Source organism: Corvus kubaryi, unplaced genomic scaffold (genome assembly GCF_017639235.1).
Source record: "Corvus kubaryi isolate FWS band 111438036 unplaced genomic scaffold, C.kubaryi_AGA036_p1.0 66, whole genome shotgun sequence".
Taxonomy (NCBI): domain Eukaryota; kingdom Metazoa; phylum Chordata; class Aves; order Passeriformes; family Corvidae; genus Corvus; species Corvus kubaryi.
In genome coordinates this window covers 20867147-20885509 of record NW_024582054.1, presented here as the reverse complement: position 1 = coordinate 20885509, position 18363 = coordinate 20867147, and the positions used below count along the sequence as shown (strand labels likewise).

At 38.3% G+C, this 18363-nt stretch overlaps 1 protein-coding gene across 2 annotated transcripts; it reads right to left on the bottom strand.

Annotated features, from left to right (window-relative positions):
- Nucleotides 1-421: 421 nt before the first annotated feature.
- Nucleotides 422-18240, bottom strand: GOLGA5 (golgin A5). 2 transcript variants are annotated; one of them, XM_042047667.1, is made up of 13 exons: nucleotides 18097-18240; nucleotides 16863-17478; nucleotides 14215-14436; nucleotides 12990-13209; nucleotides 12299-12422; nucleotides 11283-11486; nucleotides 9947-10117; nucleotides 9282-9410; nucleotides 7252-7350; nucleotides 5349-5574; nucleotides 4108-4213; nucleotides 3129-3192; nucleotides 422-1800 (listed from the first exon to the last, which is right to left on the bottom strand). In XM_042047667.1, exons 2-13 carry the CDS (start codon nucleotides 17425-17427, stop codon nucleotides 1720-1722), a joined length of 2211 nt encoding a protein of 736 aa, XP_041903601.1. In that variant the 5' UTR covers nucleotides 17428-17478; nucleotides 18097-18240; the 3' UTR covers nucleotides 422-1719. The 2 variants fall into 2 exon arrangements, with proteins under 2 accessions (XP_041903601.1, XP_041903602.1); XM_042047668.1 differs by lacking the exon at nucleotides 18097-18240 and adding an exon at nucleotides 17869-17978.
- Between the last annotated feature and the right edge of the window lie 123 nt (nucleotides 18241-18363).

The window sequence follows — 18363 nt, the reverse complement described above, 5'->3', positions numbered from 1 at the left end:
ACAAAAACTGCCACCAACCCCCCCAAAAAACCACAAAAACTCAAAACAAACAAACAAACCAAAACCACAAACAAAAAAGAAAAAAAAGAAAACAAGAAAAGGGAAACCAAAAAAGGAAGTAAGAACAGACATGCAGTGACTGTGATGTCAGAAAAGCTGTAAGGAGTTTATACCACTAAGAATGTTTCCCCCAAAATGTCACAATATACTGAAATATCCAAAGATTCGGTGTTTTAGATGTGTTTAAATGCAGAAACTGGATGTGAGGAGAAAATGAGTGTGCGAAGGTCCTTTACTTGATCTCCTTCCATACCAATGAGCTCCCCCTGGCGTTCAAAAGTGGCTTTAGCACCAGCATTGAGAAGAAAACAGGCAACAGGAATTGGGCAAAATCAACAATGTGATGAAGGGCAGACACAACTTACAATAAATGCTCTCTTTTATTACTCAGTTCATCAAAACATTTCAGTTTTCTCTGCAAGATCTGAATCAGAGCAGCAATACAGTCATTTGTCTACTGTAACATTTCCACAGGAGCCAGCGTGACAGACTTCATGCACAGGACCTAGTGCTGTGTGTTCAAGCCCCATGAAAACTGAACCATATCTTTAAGAGCAAGAGTGACAAATTGCTTGTAGTCATCTTTTCATTACCCAGCTGTGAGCACCACACAAAAAACCAGGAAATTTCTTAAGGAAAGAAAGTGACCTTGTATGATTGCCTATTGATAATTCGTAGTTACAGAATGCCACAGTCCAACAACAGAATTACTTGAGTAGGTTTGGTATTTTGGGTTTTACTATAAATATTTGATGAGGTTTGTTTATTAGTATATTTGGTGAATGTTTAGACATGAGAAAATTTTAATGTTTTGATAGATTTCATATAGAAATAGTTTTAATTAAGTACCCAAAGCTTTAGAAAATAAATGTTTCAGTAAGATCTGATTAAGACACATACTAATGAGAGAGGTATAAGAAAATGCAGTGAAAATATACAAATTTCAAGTGCAAAAAGAAACACCGTTATTTCTCAACAGTTTAAACCTGCTTTCTCAAAAACCATCTCTCTTTCTCTAATAAAGCTAAAATACCAGCCTTTAAATAGGCAGCCCCACTATTCAGTTGGTAGGAAAGATACATCTATTGCACTAGAAGTACAAAGCTAAGAAGAATGCATAATATTTTATTCTTAAACTTATTTACAAAAATATATTGCACCAATCCATTGTCCTGTATCCAGTAAATGTTAAGGAAAAGCCTATTATGTACAAAGTCAAAAACAGAAGTGCAAAAGCGGACTGAAAGAAAACAGAAAGAAGTTTATTTAAAATGCTAAGTACAGGTTATTACCTGACCAAAGCCTACATCCAGTACAACCTAAAATAATTTGTTGCAGCCATATCTGCAATTTCAGAAATCCTTGCATTTCTCTGCAGAACAAGCCTTATCTTTCACTCTAACCACCAGAGGGTCTACATAAAATGTAAAGGCTAATCAGAGCTTAACAGCTTCATTTCTCCAGGTAAGTGATGCTCTTTTAGGCAAATTGAAAAAGCTACATTATACACATATTTGAAACGTAGTGATAAATCAGGCATGATGGTTTTCATCCTTCCAAAAGACCATGAGGAAAAATTTGCTGATTTTTCAGGACTGATTATTCCAAAGGCATTGCCAGTCCAAATTACATTAGCACAGCATATGGTCCTGTCTCAGTCTACCTGCCACTGGGACTGTCATGATGCATTTCTGGGGTGTAGGTAAGGAGAACAATCATAACCCAGAGATGAAGCAATGCCTGGGGAAAGAAAAGAAATAAACTTAGCACTGAATCATCATCCACAGCAGCAGTAAATAGGAGAGCTCTCAACGAGAGCTAATAAAACTCGTTTTGTAGAAATATTTTGATTAAAATATTTTTTCTATTAATCAGATACTTCTAAAAAAGTAATTGGCATTTGAACAATGAAATGCTGAATCAGATTCTGAAGAAGCTATTTACAGAAAACGAAAGACTTTACGCAAGCAGCAAAAATAAAGCAGCCTGTTTTCCTACAGATTTGTGTTAATCTGGTTTCTCTTTTCCTCCAGTGACTTCAGCTCTTCCCTCTGACACCCAGTCCCCAGCCAGCACATTATGTGATGTGCCTCGAGTGACTGGTAAGCCACTACTCACTCTTGTGCCAACTGGCTGACACCAGACTGTAAAACAGCCAAGTTCTGCTTTCCTTCTCCTTACTACAGGCACTGATTGGAGGCATTTTTATGAATTCTGCAGGAATGTTAATTCTCATTCAAATTTGGCTGAAATTATCCAATTAGAATCGAAGCTGCCTGGAGTGCAAAAAGGAATACATAATCCACATTTATTTTTAAAAATATTTTTAAAAATTCAAGTTATAGTAGTCATGGTCAAGGTTTGAGCTGAAAAGGGGTAACTGCCACTGACTGCTCAGCTCATATACAGCCACCATTAAGCCTCCCTTCAGATTGCATCTTAGGCAGCAGAAGCCTTCAGTGGTTTTTATAAAGCCTGCCTTTCCACAGGTCCCTGTAGCTGACAGGCACCTGCCCTCCAGTGGACAAGGGAGGCATTTCACTTCTAGCAGTTGCCAGCCTGACAATTTTGCCCAATGTGGGCGAGCAATTTTCTACTATTTGTGTAAGTCTACCAAGAAAAACTTCTCTTGCTACTTTTTCAGCTGCTAGAGAGGAGTGATCATTAGTCACTGAAAAAAACCAAAGTGAAGAGTCAAATATTTAAAAAAGCTCTAAAAAATGTCATTTTCCTAAATGCAGTGCATGCAGGCATGCCAGGTTAACCTTGGCAACTGGTCACTACTATTCCATATTTTACCACTAGCCATCTACTTTCACAGGGCTTTCAATGGTAGTTACATAAGTGTCTTTAAGACTGCTATACTAAGAATTTCTGGGAAAAACTGAAAACTGCCAAGCAACATGACTCTAAAATGCTGTTGTATGAGTATTATTTGGTCCACTTTCCAAAAACCCACATGGAGTTGTTAATTATAGCCTTTCGAACATCAATCTTGCCATTTAAGACATACATTTAAGGCATATAAATTGGCTACAGAAATCTTGCATCCAAGAAAGCTGACTCACCATGTAAATGATTACAAAGACTCTTGCTATGGGGTATCGCCTCAGAAAGATTCCCAGTCGAATGCTACACAGGCAACAAGAGAAAACAAAACACACAATTCAACACTGAGCAATAAATTCCTGTTCCTCTCATCCCACTCACCACAAACTCAAACATCATGGCTTTGTTTCTGTCTTGAATTGGCTGAAATATACACAAGGCTTTGTTGTTTTCTTGAATTTTACTTCATGGACTCAAAACATTAAGTAGGGTGAGAAAATTCACCAATAAAACATATTCTCCTAATTTAATCCAAATCATAGAAATCCTTTCACAATGAAATTCAAGTACCAAGGAAGCACAAAGAACTTTCTATCAAGTTATCTTGCGTTCAAAGAAGTATCACCAGATTTTGTTTTCTGTTGGTATTTGGTTCAAGTTTTGTAGCAGACCTTTGCTACAAATACTGTCAATTCACCTAACTTCTCAGAAAGGGATCAAAGCAAGTCTATTGCTGGATCCAGAATGATTTGCATTTACTAATTCCTCAAACAGATTATCTTTCAAGGTAAACAGCTCCATTGGCTTAGAAGGCAGAATCTTGTCTTCATCAGGACTAAAAGAGCACAGATGATACTCCCCCACTAATACACTCTTACTGTGTTTATCACAGACACAGCCAAAACCTCTGAAAGTAAAAAATGTAGAAGATGGTAATGAATTAGGTTAGATTTTTTTTCATAGTTTAGAGAACCTCCTGCATCAAAATCTGTAAGAGCTTTGTTTAAATAATTGACTATAATTTGCAAAAGCTCAAGAATATTAATATCATAGGAAAGCACAAGTGAAATGGGGCAATATTTAGTAATTTATACCATACTTTAGCTGCATTATTTTTAACTTTTACCTTCGTAAAAGCGATACAAACCAAAGTGTGTCACTTGGAAACTGTAAAAGGATGACAGCAGCTGCAAATGCGTTGCCCAGGGGCACTCTTACCTAAACTGATCTATAGTACTGGCAGCTTTGCGGACTCTCCCATACACCCCTGCCACACTGGCATCCACGTCACTGAACAGGACGGGAACACTGCGCATACGAGCACCTGTTTGAAGGGGAAAAAGGCAAAAAATTAGCCAAGCTGTTGTTTAACTAAAACAAATTGATAGTATATAACAAAGATATATAAAAATAATATAAAAATAGTGATCAATGTGATTGAAGTGTCATCAATTCTTGATAAACTTACAATCAAGTCAAACATTTCTTCAACTTGGTATATTTTTTTAATTTATTAGCTTACTAAATGGATATCTTGATATTCAACTCTATGATGTCACAGTAACTATTATGAGGTGTATAAAATGATGGGCTTGATACTTGCCACAGTTTCTCAAATTTTTTTTACTCTTATACAGTGAAACTTTCATTAGCATTTCTGACACTAACTTGTATATTCAACAATTTTTTACTTTATTTACATTTTTACTATGTATTGATTTTATTAAAAAAAAGAAAAAAGATTCTCAGATAATGTTACTTTTGTGCAACTAAACTTCAGCTTCCTTAAGTTACTTATAGACAACTCCTGCTTTGATAAGCAGAGAAACAAAAGACTGGACTGTTATTTCAAACCTCTTGGTGATTGTCCCTTGCTTTTAAAGCTACTTAAGAGATACACAAAATGACAAACTTTGACTCGGCAAAGTAACATCTCAACACCGTGGATCAACTGCTGAGGTTGTCCCAGAGATACACAATTGACAAACCAACCTCATCAGAACCATTACATTTTAAGCTGCTTTTCAAGAAAAACAGAAAGGAATAAATTAATTTCAACCAGATCAATTCTCAAAAGGAAGTATTCCATTCTTGCCCTTCTCCTAAGCCCTTTTTGCAAGAGAATACTTAGATCCTGCTTCTAATATTCAGTTTAAACCCCAAAATACAGGTTTATTTGCACCTGTGACAGGATTGTTCCAATAGTGCCATATTATTTAGAATTGAAGATTAAATTGGCTTTGTTAAATTTACTGAGGTCATTTGCACACAAAAAGGAGCTTCTAATTAACTATTTTTATGATACTGGCTGATGTAGAGAAGGTCTCTAGCATAAGTGGCCTATTTTCAGCACTTATTTTTCCTTACAAACTCAGACTTTCGGGGAAAGGCATTAGGAAACAGAAAAGCCTGAACTGCAGAAAAGACAAGAGTTTAAAGTATTGCATTTCCTTATTTACCTTCAGCACCATCAATGCCTGCCATGTTAATGGAAGGTCCATTAGCACTCGTGCCTTGGAGAGCCTTCAGCTGTTGCTCGAGCCGTTCCAGTTGGTACACAAGTGAGTTTTTCTCTGTGCTCAGGCTCTCTAACATGGTTTGCTTCTGAATTAGTGTTTCTGTCAGCTGATGAAGCCGATTTTCTAATTCTGTCTGACTACTACTGCTTAGAGTCTTGTTTGTGAGCTAAAAGAAAAGCAAAGAAAAAAAATCATTCTAAATTCCAGCTCTGACCAACTGACATATTACAAAACTGTAAAATAATCTAAGCTTTCAAGAACCAAATTACTCCACTGCAGAATTTTTACAGGACAATGCCATCAAAACTATCACCAGTGAGTGCAATAGAGGAAAGTTAATTTCAACAGTTGTTAACTGTTTACATTACACAAGGAGCTCAATGTAAAAATGTATCTGTTTTCCACCTATAATCCTACAAAAGTTTCTGTGTAACCCTAAATTTGATCACACAATCACTGCTATGCCTCAAAGACAAGTTCAGACAGCAATCATAAGCAAGCTAATCCAGCCTGACTACCATACTTTCAACTTAGTGAGTACATAAAAATGTTTTCAAGCAAGGAAAACAAAACGCAGCACAAGGAAAGCAAAACTCAGTACAAGGAAAGCAAAACTCAGTACAAGGAAAGCAAAACTCAGTACAAATGGGGAGAATCTGATGCCATTTTACAGGAAAACTTGAATGAAACGGTGAAAATGCAGGAAATGTTGCAGAAGAACTGAGGAGCACTGAGGCAGAAAATATGGTTGTACTAGCAAACAGAAACTGCATGGCCAGCAAATGGATCATGCATTTGACATGGATCATGTAATTCAATTTGCAGAAAATATTTAAAGCAAATAGGAATCACCAGATTTGCCATATGTGCCATAGCTCATCTATTCACTACAGTCTTGGACCTCAGCCACTTTGTGGCATCATATTCCACAAAAATGTAGCTTCACTGATGAAAAAACAGAATTATCAGGGATTACAGAGATCCAACATACAAATTAAGTGCCTGCAACAAGGCAGGTACAGGTAGTCCTGAAGTTCAGCACTAGCAGAAAATTCATCTGGCAACATGCCCAAGTAACCCATCACAACACAACCATTTCCAAATCCTCTGACATGGTAACTGCACAGCTGACCACACCCGACTCCAGACTACCAATTTCTCCACAAACAGACTACTTTTCACTATGCTAAGGTAATTTAACAAAATGAGGCCTATGCCTTCATGCTGCCCAAGGAGACTGTGGGGGCTGACAAGTATGAGGAGGTTCCAAAAGGGATTAGATTGATACAAGGAAAACAGGTCCATCAACACACCAGTGGAACTTGGTAGAGACTTAAACACTAACAACCCTAATTCAACTGCTGATGCTGAGCAGGTACACGGAGTGAAGAAGTGGCCAGGCTCACATGCCGGCCCCTACTGCCACTGGCCATGATAGAACAGTGGGCCAGAAGGATCACTGAGTCTGCAGGACATAACCGAGGTTCTGTGCCCAGCTACAAGGATCTTGGCAGAATTCATAATGACCTAATCAAACTCCAATGAGGTTTTTTAGTTTGCAAAGAGAAGAATGTTGATCCAACACCCCCCACCAGGTCTAGTTGGGACAGAGGCTGATTTTCCCCTCCCTTTATATAAAAGCACATACAGCTATAAAATCAGCTATTTACATGGATCTCTTCTTGTATTCCCTACTCTCAAAACTCTACTCTTTATTGAAAACAAGTACACTGTGCCTCGCATGTAGAATGCTTATGGGATTTTTCAGGATAGGTTAGTCAAATGAGTAGTTCCTATCACTGTTTTCAGAACTGAAGGGGATAAAATTATTTTCTATACACACCTGATTTCTGAGCTTCTGAATTTCTTCCTCTCTGTCTTTTATTCTGCTTTGCAAAGTATTCTTTGTTCGATACAATTCTTCTTCAGTATAATGGAGTTCCTATAAAATTTATCACAATTACAAATAGAAGATTTTACACATATATGTATTTTAAAAGACACACTCTAGTTATCTAGAGTTTCACAACAGAACACAAGAAAACAATATTCTGCAATCAAATACAAACTGAAATACTGTCTTAGTTACATGTCTGGCTAGGATGGAGGGTATGGGGAAAGAGAGAGCTGAGCATCAAGACACAACCTACAAGGCCAATTAAATTCTTTTGCGGAGACTACCCTAATATAAATATTAATCCCGACTAGTTTACTAAGAGCCACACAGTTTCATTGGGACCATAATTCATCTTCCTTACACTTTCACCATTTGTTGTAGTCCTATCTTGAAACTATGTCAATAATGTAACGATTACAAAACACTCAGGGGGTATCTGTATTCCTAAAAAACCTCATTAATTCAAAATACCATTCTTTAAACATATTTGAAAACCCTTGGCATATCTATCTGTAATTCTGTACGACATACATCTTCCCCTAAATTTTAGGATAAATTAACATAGCAGATGTGAAAGGAGAAGGAATATTAATAAAAAACAAATTACTGAAGAGTAAATCTAACCATAAGTTCTGTTACTCCCATGATATAGTGGCAATTTTAGCTCCCACTTGAAGACATGTCAAGCTTATTTTTTAAATTAAGACCATCTTCAAATCACTATCACTTCAGCTGTCAGTTGCTACAGAAAACACATAATCCTGTTCTCCCTTTGAACCATCAGATGTACAAAAAATAACGCCTCTACTTATTTTCCATCTTCAGTTTCAGAAACCTTTTGACAATAGTTAAAGCAACTCCCAGACAGAACTGACCATAACTATATTAAGTATCAACATAAGCAATTATGTTAAAAGCACATGTTAATGGGTGTCATCCAAAAGAAGATTTCAGTTTCTGCAATAACCAATAATGCTTTTTTTAATTCACCTCACTCTTTCTATTGACTTAAAACATATTCCTCAGAAGGGCAGGAGTAACAAAATACAATCTACCATCTGCTTTGACATAATAAACATCAGCTACCCATCAAGAGCAGACCTCGACTTCTGCCTTTTAATTAGTTCAAGCTGCAAGAATCCCATTAAAATGTAATTTCTGGAAGGATAGATAATCCTATAAGATAAATTGTTCCTAGCAGATACAGAGTACTCGTGCTTTCCTTGTTATTAATTCTCTTTACATGAGCTTTTTCTTACAAGGAAAATTTTTCACAGAGTGCAAAGTATTTGTCCAATTCCTACTGAATAATAAGTTCATTCACATGAAATAAGAGTTTGCCTTTTTTTCCCTGCTCTATTTTTTGTACAAAACTGATTATATCAAGGCAGAGTTTGCGCAAAAAGATGACACAATCTGACAGAATTCATTAACATAATTTTATCAGCAATTTGCCTAATAGAGTAGCTTACAAGTAACAACAATTAATTCAGAACTGAGTAACAAATGGATTAAATAAAGTACCTCTAAATTGGTACTACAATGACATTGTCTTACAAGCTGAAACTTATGTATTAATTGAGCACAGGAAGTTTCACAGTAGCCAATTTCAGTATTACTGTTTCTTGATACAAAAAATGTTACAAATTTTACTCTATCCTTGTTGTTTGATTGTTTCCCTGCTGAATAAAATTCAAGATCCTGATCAATTCTGTGCACTCCTTAAGGTCCTGTTTATTCAGCGAGATCTCTGTTCATCAGGAGTATCCAGAAGGCCCTGACCATTGCTTAGTTCTGGCTGCACCTTCCTTGACCTAATGACATTCCCCAAGCTTTTGGGGATTTCTTTGGAATACTAGACAAAAAATTAATTGAACACTGCCCAAGTATCCAATTATTCTCTTATTAAGCCAAATGCTTTGCTGATGGCACTACACGGGGCCTAAAAAGAGATCCAGCTTTCAAGAATTCCTTACCTGTTTTTGCCGTTCTAGCTCAGCTTCTGCCTCTTGCTTGGCCATTTTATGTGCTGATATCTGCTCCTGTAGGTCTTGAAGCTGCTCTCTCACTGACTCAGCTTCACTTACCTGCTGTGTCTCCATATCCTGAAAGAAACAGAAATGTAACCATTTCACTAACATTCAAACATTACTGCAAATCTGTCGTAAGTAACAGCAAAAAAAAAGTAGTATATGCAATATTTCTTCAAAGGAAAAGGAAGGTGTGGGTGTATTGGATAAATGACATTTGGTCATTTTATACAGAATATTTTTACTAATACGGTAAAAAAATAAACACATTTTGTGAACATGAAAAGCCTCCATTTCTTCCTTTCTACTCTCTACAGGCTAAAACTGTAAAACAGGCTTGCACGCAAGCTGCTGTGTTGAGCCCATTATGCCAGCAGATGACTTGGATTACACTGCTTCAAGAATTAGTAGCTCTTGCAGAAAAGGATATAGGTGATGGCTAGAAAAATCACTATGCTTGTTAGGAAAGATACTTCCCTCGAAAGGAGTACACAGTAGGGAGAGAAGAGAGAAGTCAGGTAATTAATACTAGAAACAACAATCTCACAGTATACAAGAAAGCAGTCCTTTGTTGTAGGTAAGTACAAATGCAGGTGTACATAGGCACATACCTGCATCTCTGTTCTCATCTGCTGTATTTGCCCCATTAGTTTTTGTATTTCTTCTCTCTGAGTGTCTCGCTCATGTCTCAGTTCCTCCAGTTCCACCGTGCTTGCTGTATTGCTATCCAGGCCTTCAATACCAGAGCCTTCTTTTAAGCTGTTTATCAACTTTTCTTTAGACTGAAAAAATAAGTCAATATATTATTCATAGCAGCATTGAACAAGTACTCAACTAGAATATGCTATAACAACTTTGCTCTAAAATTCACACATAGACATAAAGCACTGGTTTATCTGTTCTTTTATCCAATAATGACCCCACACATTTGGAAATGAAAATGCTTCCGTATTGTTAATTTTTCTGATTTCCTGTATGCCTTAAGACTAGGTTTACTGAAAGCCTGTGTTACCTATGGAAGAGTACAGCTTTGTTCTTTACAAGTGCCTGGAACGTTAAACTTGTCATGGATAACAATTTTGGCCCTCTAGGTACCATAACAGAGAAGCTGCACACTAACAGACACTAAAAAAAGACACTCATGACAAAACTGACCTCCTTTTTTTCCTGCCAGCAAAATCAATAACCAAATACAGCAATAACTCTTCCACGAAAGAGGATAGACCATTTTATTCCGAGTCAGCCTAGTGTTACCTCAACACTGACTTGTGATTTCAGGCTTTTCGTATTTACCAAGATGATTTAAAACCTGTCCTCAAACATTCGACTAAATTAACTATTCTAAACAGAGATCTCTATCTTTAACATCTTGCTAAAGTTTATAAACAAGACTCAAACTGACCACATTTGGACATGGTATCTTTGACAAATTAAATAGTACAGAACTCTGCACAAAATACCTGATTTTGCCATTGTTTATATAATGTTGATCACAAGCAACCTTTCAGGACATGGAAAAATATTTTCTGGTTACATGTTAAGTATACATTCTATGCTATGCTTCAGCCTCAAGCAGAACAAAAGAACATTATTGAATCAAGAATACTGGATATGGAACAAACTGTAGATTGCATCTACTTAACTATCTGGACCCTTGGACATGGAACACACTGAGAGATGATGCACAATAAGTGCAAAGGTGCACCTGGATTTTTTTTAAGGTTCAGGACCTGAACTACCACTTCAATTCCATAACTTCATCTCTAAACTGAAGTTTACAAAATGCAGACTGGTAGCTGTTCTATGTATGCATCATTATAGACATGCCCCAGAAGACATTACAGGACACATGAAAAAAAATCCCCCAAGTTAGATTCTTTGACACATGACACCTTAAAAAAGTTAAAGCATACAAATCAAACTGCATTTCTTCACAACAATGCTTACTTGGAGAATGCGAGTAGCTTTCTGTTTATAGTCTGTCAGTTCCTGTTTTGCAGACTCTAGGTGGCTTTTAGTTACTTTGACTTGCTGCTGAAGCTCATCAGCTCGCCTCTTTTCATCTAAATACTTTCTCTCTGCTACAGTTATCCCTTCTGCCAAGTTCTGACGTTCTGCTTCCACTTTACTTAGACGAGCTGCAAACTCATTCTATGAGCAATAAAGAAACAATACTTTGTGTTTAAACACAGTCTCAACTTTAACCTAGAAAGGAAAAAAGACAGTTTAAAAGCAACTACACAGGGCACACCACCTCCTACTTAAAGAGACATTACTGCTATGTGGAAAAAAATTCTGCTTGCTTAAGCAAGTGGTAAATAATCTGAGTAAGAATATGGTTTTCTTTCCCTCACCACAAATAGTGAGGGAATAACAATCTTCCTATTATTCATATTTATTTAGCAAACAAAAAGCAAGATTGCCTCTCAAAAAATATTATCAATTGTAGTATGACATATTTTTAAGTACTTAAAAAAAAACCAAAACAGACACTAATAAAGATTTTCAGAGATGTTATTATACATAACAAAGGCCAAATTAAGTGTGAAAACATTCTCTATCAATAATGTACTTGCATCTTTACCACAGAAGTGATCATCCATCTTAAGATCTCACAGTAAAATTGTGTAACAATAAGGTGTGTAACAACACACCATGGAAAACTAAACTGAATACTGATTTACTTTTAAAATATGTATTAACACTAAAGTTAGCATGAAAAAAAAACCCAATAAAAATTGTCAATATTAATCCTCAAAAAACTTTACTCACAAAGCTTTCAAAATAACATATAAGAAGTAAATTAGCATCTCAAAGATACTTAGTGCAGCAGACAGCACATCCTTCCAAGCAATTAGTGCCCTGAACAGGAACTGAAGTCAAAGGGAGAAGAGAGCACTTGGAACCTCACAGATCTGATCTCAAAAACAGTCTCAAAGGCTTCCTTACTCTTCATGTCTAACCTGCATTTGTTTATAACTTTCTTGTTCTCGCTTGAGTGCAGAGTCTGCATCACGCAGCCTCTCCTGAAGAGTTTGAAGAGCTTGATTTTGTAAACTGCTTCCTTCACTGTGGTCTTGTATTATCCTGAAATAGAGACACACATTAATTGGAAAAGAAGCAAGCTAGTGTGATTTTTTGTGTAGAAATATAACCTCCTTGCTTCCAGACCAGCTTTGAAGATTTGCCCAGTAGATTACTGCATATGGCTCACTACAGGTGTAAAGCCTGGAGTTAATGACACACACTTCTTCTCCCTGGCCTATATTCTGAAGTGTCCACTTGCTGATTTACATCCCAGCACTGAGACAAGTTTAGGAAGGACTTTATATTTGTGGATAAGCAGGACTATTTTTCAAGAAAAAATAAAATTCTTGGGACCTCAACTTCAGGCCTCTGAAACAAACATAAATACTTTATACAAAATGTATTTCAATAATCAGATGGCAACTGATGCCGTATTTAATACTCATTTGCCCTGTTCCCACTGCCAACTATGATATAGCAGTCTCAGAACAAACTTTAATTCTTGTATTTCGAATCTTTCCTCATTAGTTTATTATTTTTCATTCTTGAAGAGACTAAATTATCTACCTTGATTTTTTCAAACTTATTACTATTTGCAGAATTCCAAAGTATGAAATTATGAAGTACCGTGATTTTTCATTCTGCAATGCTTCCAAAGCTTCTGTCCGAGCACTTAAGAGCTGATCAGCTTCTTGCAACCGTACTTTCAGCACAGCTAGCTGTGAATCTTTGGCACCAACAGCTTCTGTCAGATCATCAACTCGAGCCTGAAGTTCTCTAACCATCCTGTCACTCTTTGAGTGGTCAGCATTCCACTTCTCCATCTTCTCCCGGGATTTGTTCAGTTCTACGTAATAAGAAGGTTCTTTGAAGTTTACAAAAGTAGATATTGCAAGGTCTTGTAAGCAGTCAGGATGCACATATCTCATTTCTTGAAGAAAAAAATTAAATACAACCAAGCTGAAGTAAAACTGAAAATCTATGAGCTACCGGGAAGTAACAAATGCCAGATTGGCTGTCAAAGCACAACCCATAAAATTTTGGAGGTGATCTCAAAGCAGACATTTCCTTCTGGGTCACACTGCACATGACAGATTTCACCTGCCCCACTCCTTGCAGTGGCCTTCTGTCAATTATCTCTGTGTGAACAGAAAGCTCTGCATAAAGCATCTCTAGTTTAACTCTAGTTTGAGTTTGTTGTCACATAAATAACAATAGAAAAATACACCAGTGGTGAATAATGCCTGAATACTTAGAAGCTTGTGTTTTTAATCTAACATCACACATTAAACTTCACCGGAAATTAAAATCATCTGTCTTATGCAGTTACTGTGAAAAAAATGTGGTACCTCAATTTTATGCCTAGCAGCAGGAGTTTGCTGTATGTTTTATTGTTTAATTTGTATTCACATTCTCTACATCTGTCATTTAATCTGGCTTTGAAAAAGCCAGTGATGTCATATTAAAACTACTAATTTTATATTTTTACTGTCAGTTTCTAGGCATCAGAGACTGTAGTCTACTACGGCCAGAAAGAAGTCAGTTTAAAGTATTTAAAGGAATTTATTCATTTAAAAGTATATTGAAATAGCAATTAAAATGGAAGAAAAGTATTTTAAACACGGTATTTGCTACCGGTGTTTTAATAACACGTAAGCTTTGTAACTTACTTGAACACATCATTTTAATCAACACTTGTTTTATCTTTGTAGTTGAACAAGCCTTCTAATTTCTCCCATCTCATTACATGGCAAGTCATACACGCAAATGTACCTGGAGAGCTTTTATTATAAATACACAGAGCATTGTTTCCTAGTTCACTAGCATTTTACTCATGTTACAGCTGAAGTACCTTCTTGTGTTTCTTTGGACCTCTGTATCAATGAAGCCACTTCTTGATTTAACGACTGAACTTCATTTCGCAGCAGCTGGTTCTCCAGGCGAAGATTGGACAGCTCATGTGATTTGGTATCATCATTAGCTGAAAGGCTGGGGTTGGTTACTGCATTTAGTGATGAATCCTTCACGCTGCTCCCTTGTGCTCCCAGGCCAGAGTCTGAACTGTCTGGAGTTTCTGTACAGAGAGATGCAAGTTAGAACTAATGTATGTATCTAATAAGCTGCCTTTATACAAACAGTAGTTCCATGTTCTGCATCAATGGTTAAGTAACAACAATGATAATAAATCAAAATAGTTTATACTGAAATGGAATATGGAGCTGTTTCTCACAAGGAACTGCACAAAATAGAACTATTTACATTTATGCATATTTATGCATCATGCAGTGTTTTTGTTAATACTGCATGACAAGACATAGAAGCTATAAAATTTCTCATTACATAAATGGAAACTTTATGATTTCAAAACATTAATGCTCTATTTACGACACTGCTGCTCAGAGAAGTCCTCAGAAGCTGAAGAGTAACAGAAAACATTAAATATACATAGCAACTAACTGAAGAAATTTTTAGTACAAGCTCATTCTGGGTTTCCATTCAGAATTTGTCAATGTCAATTTTATTTTAAAAGAGAGAGAACTATAAAGGAACTCCTAGCAGTATTCTGAACAACAGTCCCCTGCAGGGAAGGAGGAACCAACAGCCTTTTCCCATCATGCACAAGCATCCTTGATTAGTGCTGTGAGAATTCACTGTAAGAATCTTGATTCCAGCATGCAGATAGTTGGCAGCTTTGCAGCAATGTTAAGATAAAAAATGACATAGTAAGCAATGAACAAACAAGCAGGCAATCCAAAAATATTACTGCTGAATTTAGTATGTCCCAGGGGAGTAACTGCTGAAAATCCAGGGAGGGGGCCAGACCACAACTAATTCCAAGCAAGACTGCAGTGAAATCGTTAAAACTTTATTTACTTCCCCCTGTGATCACTAATCAAGCTGCTTCACCTTTCTTCTTACCACTGCAACAGTCCCTAATACCCCAAGCCCAGGGAACTGGGGCACACTATTAATTCTGAGCACCACCACACCCACAAGTAGCAGCAGTGACAGGAAGATTTCTTCCGCATTTTCTCAAGCCCTTCTGATTTAGGGGATTCTAAGGAGTGTCATTATCTTTCCTTTGATTTAGTTACACAGTTTCCAACTTATGAAACAATTTAGGCTGATTTCTTTTTCTGGAAAACTCAACAGATTAATGAAACTAATGAAGCAAGAAATGAGCCATTTATAGCACAGACTAGATTCTAACCATGGCAATATACAAAGTATAATGTTAATTGGTTTTGTCTGTAGCTAATACATCATAAGATACTTTGACAGATTCTATGCTGAATATTTAAATGACAAAGATATATCTGTACAATCAACTTCGGAAAATAGCATGTTCAAATCCTATATTGTAACTACATCCCTTCTTATTTAGCAGCTCCACAATGCAAACTCTGCTCAAAAATCCTCTGAATAAAATTCAACAGGCCACACTGAGCAAACCAGATGTTTCTTAAGCACCAATCAGCAAGGTCACAGGGGCAGGTCTAATATATTTGAATTATTATTAGTAATAAACCTTACTAAAAAGTCATTAACTCAGAAACAGAAAAATACTCACATCTTTGGAAATTATCCCTTTTTATGTCTAAAGCTTTTCAGCATCCTTAATTTAGTAAGTAAAAAAAATGGCATTTACAATGCTTTACATGCTCAAAGTACTGAACAAATACTAAAGTATTCTAACTACGTTATTAATAACAGAACCACTTGCTTCAATTTTCTAAAATAAATAACAGCAAAGTAGCACAGCAACAAGGATGGAGTACAGACTGGACAGTTTGATAGAGAACACAAGTTCTTGACACTTCCCAGCCACATTCTCCTTGTTGACCTTGAGCACAGCCCCATCTTTTGACTGGCTGGCCTGGAGGCTCATTTGGCCCTCTGGATTTAGACTGCAGTCATGAACTACTTCTGGCAAACCCAGATGCTTTATCTCTCTAGCTCTCTCATGCCTGTAGCTCTGCAACACCCTATCCACATCCAGCTTCCTGCAGGACAAGCAAGTTTGCCAGCTTACCCCTCCTGCATGGTGGAACAGGGAATACCGCACCCCACCTCACGTGCTGCACTGGGCAGCAGCCAACACCATCTATCTGTGGGTGGAAGTCACTCACCCTCCTACGTGGCAACAGCAGCTAAGGGCCTCAATGACCGAACAAATGCAGCAGCACCTGCGCTTCTACGTGGGGACATATGGGGCTGATGCAAGGTTAGATCACAGTTCAGAGAGGTCAGGGTGAGCAGTAGCAACAAGGTAGATCCAGAGCACAAAAGATTTAGGTATTAACTATGTGCTTGTCAAATTAGCATGGTACCGAGTATGACCTCAGTGATGAAAAAATGTGAAAAGCCCTGCTGTACCTCACCCATTTGACATACTACCACTATTAAATGTTCCATGAAGTGACAACAAACGCGTTACCTAGCCTTACCCTAGACATACTTGGGTTTTAAATATCTCTAGGTTCAATACTATTTAACTACCATTGCCTTGGCTCCTCACGGCATTATCTTCAGTAGTTTTTGCACTCTGTGTACTGGTAGACACAGAACTAATGCTTGAAGTCCGAGAGTGATTTTGAAGAACAGGTGCCTTGCTCTTCTCTTTTTTAGAATCTATCCTTCCATTAGGTTCTTTCTCTGAACTGTTGAGAAAATCAAATAGCAATTCATCATCAGGTTCTGACTTTTTTCTTCTCACAAAATGTGAGGCAGCTCTGGGTGTGGAAGCATTTTCTACTGGAGAAGCTGCCTCTGAGGATGTCCTACGTGCTGTTTTAACATTTGCTGTTCCTGCCAGGATTGTGGCCTTTTGGTGTTTAATATTATCGGCTGCTGAGGAGATGTAGGCTGCTTTGGATGATGCCTGGTATTTCAGTTCTCCAGTATGCTGGCGCACTTCAGAATATTCACTGGCAGAGTCCAAGTTCTTATTATCATAAACTGCACTGCTTGATGTGTCTTTTTTGCTCAGAGCCGATGCAGCTCCTTGATCAACTCTGTTGAGTAGATCCTCTGCCTTTCCAGCAAGATCAGCAAGCCAAGACATGATGAGTGTCTGTTGATGAACTCTGTACAATTAAAATTTCAGGACCATATACTGCAAAAGACAAAAGGATTACAAATCAGATTGTATGTTTTACCTAAACAATGGCTGTCAATCTATTAGTGCTGTAGTTATTTTAATACTTTCCTTCTACTCGTTGGTATATTGCTGTTTTGGTAACTAATGGAAATAAAACAAATCAGTTTCTGAGGAATACAGACAAGACCTAGGTTTTTAATCAAGGCTATTAAAATCAGACCACTGTATCAGTTTCTGGTGTCATCACCTGCTACAGAGTATCACAGAAGAGAAAACAACTATGCCTTAGACGTTTGGCCTGCAAATTCCCAACCTGGCTCAGGCAGGGGATCTTCTTCCCCACAAACTCTGCAGCCCGCTGCCCCTCCCGTGACACCAACACGGCGCACAGGTGCGTGCCTTCACCTGCACCACGGGCCTGCGACACCACACCGGCGGCGTGTGCCTGTACCCCAGCTCCCGGGAATGGCTCCTTCACCCCGGGACCGGACTGTGGAAGGAAGCGCAGAGCCGAACGGAAGGGCGACGTTCAGGGTGACCGCTGCCCCCCACCCCCAGCACTGCCTGTCCGCGGCCCTCCCCAGGCCCGGCCCCACTCAGGAGCGCCGGGGGCTCAGCACGGCCCGGCCTCACCTCCTGCAAGCGCGGGGGACGCTCCCGAGGGGAGCCGTGAGGGGCCGGCGGCCAGCGCCGGTCAGCACAGAGCCGCGGGCCACACCGGGCAGCTCAGCTCCATCTTTTCCGGCAGACGTGGCCGCCTTTCCGGGGGCGCCAAGCGCAGGCGCAGGGAGCAGGACCCCGCCCCGGCACCCTCAGGCCCCGCCCCGGCACCCTCAGGCCCCGCCCCGGCACCCTCAGGCCCCGCCCCGGCACCCTCAGGCCCCGCCCCGGCACCCTCAG

Excerpts from the sequence above, each read along its gene's own strand:
- GOLGA5 (XM_042047667.1), bottom strand. The coding sequence starts at position 17,427 with ATGTCTTGGCTTGCTGATCTTGCTGGAAAGGCAGAGGATCTACTCAAC. Across the intron at positions 10,118-11,282 it reads AAGCTACTCGCATTCTCCAA|TCTAAAGAAAAGTTGATAAA; the intron begins GTAAGCATTGTT and ends TTATTTTTTCAG. Across the intron at positions 3,193-4,107 it reads AGTACTATAGATCAGTTTAG|CATTCGACTGGGAATCTTTC; the intron begins GTAAGAGTGCCC and ends TTGCCTGTGTAG.